This window comes from Amblyomma americanum, chromosome 6 (assembly GCF_052857255.1).
Source record: "Amblyomma americanum isolate KBUSLIRL-KWMA chromosome 6, ASM5285725v1, whole genome shotgun sequence".
NCBI lineage: Eukaryota > Metazoa > Arthropoda > Arachnida > Ixodida > Ixodidae > Amblyomma > Amblyomma americanum.
Window position 1 is genome coordinate 200,113,870 of NC_135502.1, and position 4,211 is coordinate 200,118,080.

Here is a 4,211-nt window from a genome sequence, read left to right on the forward strand (position 1 = left end):
CTCCTCTTCCATTTGCTCATCTTGCTGCGGGCTACCCTCTTCATAGTGCCAGGACCACAACGGGTCCTCTGCATCACCTAATGCGGAGGAAGTGCTTGCTATTAGACCTTGAAATGAGGGCAAATCCAATGCAATGTCGCTTTAGATCAAGAAACACTTCAATCTTTGCTAGTACTGTAGGCTACCTTAGCCTTTGAATGGTTTACAATGAAGTGGGTACTTTAAACGCATTCTGCGCTATTTTGTACGCTTGTATTCGTTGCTTTCAATGTCCTTCAGGTGACATTTTACCATTTTTGGTCGTGCAGTAACTCAATCAATGCTTCCGTTAGAGTTCGTTTATGTAACAAAACAGGAGGCATAAAACATGCACTTAGCCTGCTTCGAAGGGAAACATTTCCGGAATACATTCGTCACATACACTGCCAATCATGCTCCTTGGATGACCACCTTGGAAAATATGTTCGGCCAGTGCATTCGCACCTCTTAGCTGTAGCTTTGATAACACTGGTCACACAGGCCAATATTTTTATGACAGGTCAAGACAACACAGATGCCACAGAAAATTGGACATGGCTACAGCTGTTATGCACACTTTTAATGACAGAAGAGCTCATATGCTCAGAAAAAAACAAAACAAAATAATAAGCACAGAAGCAGCCTACAACAGCAAAAATGGTCAGACACAAGCGCCAGGCAGGGATGCTGCAATTCATTTTGCTGGAGTGTTTCATCTAATCCTCTAGGCATAAAAACAGAAAAGCAGTACATACACAGAATATGTATTCCAAGAAAAATAATTTCATATATATTTTTGGAGCTTGCAGTACAATATATATATATATATATATATATATATATATATAAAATAAGTCATACCACTGTCTCCTGGAATAGAACCATCTTGAGTGCGCGAAAGCAGGGCGGCCACTGATGGTGTGGGTTGGGACTCGCCGCCTGGGTCTGCTTGGTGGCGATCACTGTCGAAGGGGTTCGCCAAGCGAACCCCCATGTGGGATGCGACACTGCCAACTCTTTGCAGGTCTTCAGTGAGCTGGCTGGGGCCGCTGAGCCGCCGCCTAGGTATTCACAGAAAGCGCTGTTACAACCACTTGAAAAATCCCTCGATGAATATTCACAAACACTAAGCACATTCGACATGAACGCCAAAGTATCTTTCAGAATTTAAGCGCTACGAAGCAACGAAAACATGCATGTTTATTCGCGCAAGCAGGAGCCTTTTTCTCTGACAGAAGCAAGATATTTGCATTTATTTAGTAATTCTCTCCGGGTGAAACAACCTTAAACATGCTGACTCCAAACTGCGTGTGCGTGAAAGCTAGATACTAACTGTGGCGGTGAAAACGCACAGCAAGAAAATTGGCAGCACAAGTTCCAGCACCTCACAGTTCACAATTGGTAGCGAGGTGCTGGAACTGGCAGAGGAACAGGTCACTTAGGGCAACTAGTGACAGCTGATCCGAATCATCAACGGAAATAATAGAAGGATAAGAATGGAATGGAGTGCATATGGCAGGTTTTCTTAGATCATGAATGTCATTGTACCACTGTTCCTCAAGAGAAAAGTGGAGGCTAACGAAAAGGGTTCAGCTTAAGTTAAGGACAACACAGCGAGCGACGGAAAGCAAAATGGTAGGTGTAACGTCAAAAGACCAGAAGCAGGCAGAGTGGGCAACTTCTTTTCAATTTTAGGGCGTTATTAATGTAGAGCACAGTGGAGCTGGGCTCACTGGCTTCATAGACAGTCTTTAAAATGCTTAATTGAAGTAACCAAAATCCGTCATGTCCCAACAGAAACTGTTAACTGAGCTTTGTTCATGACCATGATTACTAGCATTGAAATAGTATGGATAAACTTTTTTTTAATGCAGTCGATCACTCCTCATGTGCTGAGGTATATATATAGCTGAGGTCAAATTATGAAAAAGGAAATTCGATCAATACCAACGAACGGGAATCGAACCCGCGGCTGCGCGAACAGATCTTTAACGGTTGTTGGGCGAGACCACTACGCTACCGTCGGAGCGAACACACCTCTTGTTAAACTGCTCCACATTCTCGCGCCGTGAATTAGCGTCGTCTTCGACTTTTATTTGCTCCGTCCCGCGGCACTGCCTGCTCACCGTCGTCTTCTACGTAGCACAAATTCATGCTTTCGCTCAGATTCGAATGTCGTAAACATTCTCTCAGAAGGGTAGCAGATCGGGCTAGTTGGTGCAGATTTGACATTTTCAGAAGCGCTAAAACACTGAGGACGCAGAAGGGAACAGACAGGGACGAGCGCTGTCTGTTCCCTTCTGCGTCCTCAGTGTTTTAGCGCTTCTGAAAATGTCAAACATTCTCTGTATTTTTTTTTTTGAGGGGCGGAGGGGGAATCTAGTCATAAAATGCAGGCAGCAAGCAATCGGAACAGTTCTGTAATCTGGGAGAGAACCTCTGAATTCGTCAGCAAAAAAGAATCAAAGATGAAAGAAAACAGGACTTACCGGTCTTAAATATCTCCCGGTTGTCGTCCGCTTTCGCCTTTCGCCACTTATTTTTCCAGTTCTCCCAGCATTTCTTCAGCTGGAGCCATGTCCGTGGGCTCACGTTGTGACTGGAGTTGAACTGGGTTTCTATAAGCTCCCACTCTTTCCTTTTCCGTGCAACTGACACTGCATCAGTTCTCTTGTTCTCTAGTACGGCCTTGTGCTTGTCGACGAGGTCGAGGAGAAGAGCTCGCTCTACTCTGGAGAAGTTAATTTTGCCCTTCTCCGTTTTCTCCATCACGCGCGCGTCGCAACACAGCACCAAAGAATAACGCAGTACAGAAAACAAAACACACTACAAATGACTACACACTATCAATAAATATAAGACCAAAATATATACGATACAAGCAGTGAATTTACAATTAAAATGCGCGATAACAATATAAAGCAGAGACAAAGAGCTGGCGATGCTGGCGATGATGCAACCGATGGACGCGCGCGAGCGGAAAGACTACGACGTCGACAGGAGCAGCACTAGGCGCGCTACTATAGTGACGTCTTTGTTTGTGGCCAGACAAGTAATATTAGTTCTCCAAAGCTAGCCGAAAAAAACTTTTTGTTGTTGTTAAAACGTTATTTGAGACTTGTACTATGTATTAGCAGCGCTGTTTTGGCGCTTCTGTTCTTTATTTGTTCATGAATTTATTAGATATACAGAAATGTTTGGTTAGCCTCGTTCCCATGGCGCCTACTTACATCTAAAAGCGCTACTTTCATAAGTGCTGCTTAAGTGCCGTTTTTGAAACTTCCTTCGCCACTCATACTTTACTCAGAACTTAAGTCACGAACTTAAGTCACACCTTAAGTTTCATTCTTGAATACGGCGGTTATAGTTTGAACTTGCTTTACAGGAGGCCCTTCCACCCAGATGTTAAGTGAGACGGATGTTTGTAATTTGTGTAATTTCTGGCTCGACGGCCTCGTGGTGTGTCTCTGATTCGCTGCTTTACCAGTCAGGTCTTCTATTATTTGAGGACAACGTTACCTAACGCACCACAACAAACTAAGCTATTAATGTACATATCCTTAATTCGTCCCGCAACTGAATACGCGTCTCCCGTCTGGAATAATCATTAACAATGTGAAATTATTCAAATTGAGAGCGTCCACAGGAAAGCCATCAGGTTCATATACCGTCAATATGATCGGCATTTTTCACCTTCTTGTGCCTTGTCTGCTTTTAATCTAACCCCCTTGTCCGTTCACCGTCATGTGGATTCGCAGCAGTTCTTGCACTGCATCGTCAATTCACTTTATCAAGTCACAACTAGCGTTTACCTTACCCGATATTCTCCGATCACTCAGAGGAGTTATCACAGCCTTAATGTTAAGCCATGCTTTGCCCGTACTAATAATTTCAAACACAGCTTTTCTCCTGGTACCGTTGAACATTGCACCTTAATTCCTGGCATAACACGGTCTCTTCCATTGAAGCCACTTTTAACAGCGATCGATGCCACATGACGTTTCCTTTTGTGGTGTGTTCATTGTGCATTGTTTCAATTTATTAGTTACAGCCTATCACATTGTTCGCACTATGTATTCAAACATGTTAGGTGCAATCTTTTGTGTGTGTGTGAGTGTGTTTTTGTTGTATGTTGCTGTTTTCACACAATTGTTAACCCCACTCCTGCAATAGCCCCAATAAAGGTTGCACTA

General features: G+C 43.5%; 1 protein-coding gene across 1 annotated transcript; it reads right to left on the minus strand.

Moving 5' to 3' along the window:
• Positions 1–873: 873 nt before the first annotated feature.
• On the minus strand, positions 874–3,223 carry LOC144095690 (myb/SANT-like DNA-binding domain-containing protein 3). The gene is made up of 2 exons (XM_077629350.1): positions 2,508–3,223; positions 874–1,079 (listed from the first exon to the last, which is right to left on the minus strand). The coding sequence occupies exons 1-2, from the start codon at positions 2,785–2,787 to the stop codon at positions 874–876; spliced, it is 486 nt and encodes a 161-aa protein (XP_077485476.1). The 5' UTR covers positions 2,788–3,223.
• Between the last annotated feature and the right edge of the window lie 988 nt (positions 3,224–4,211).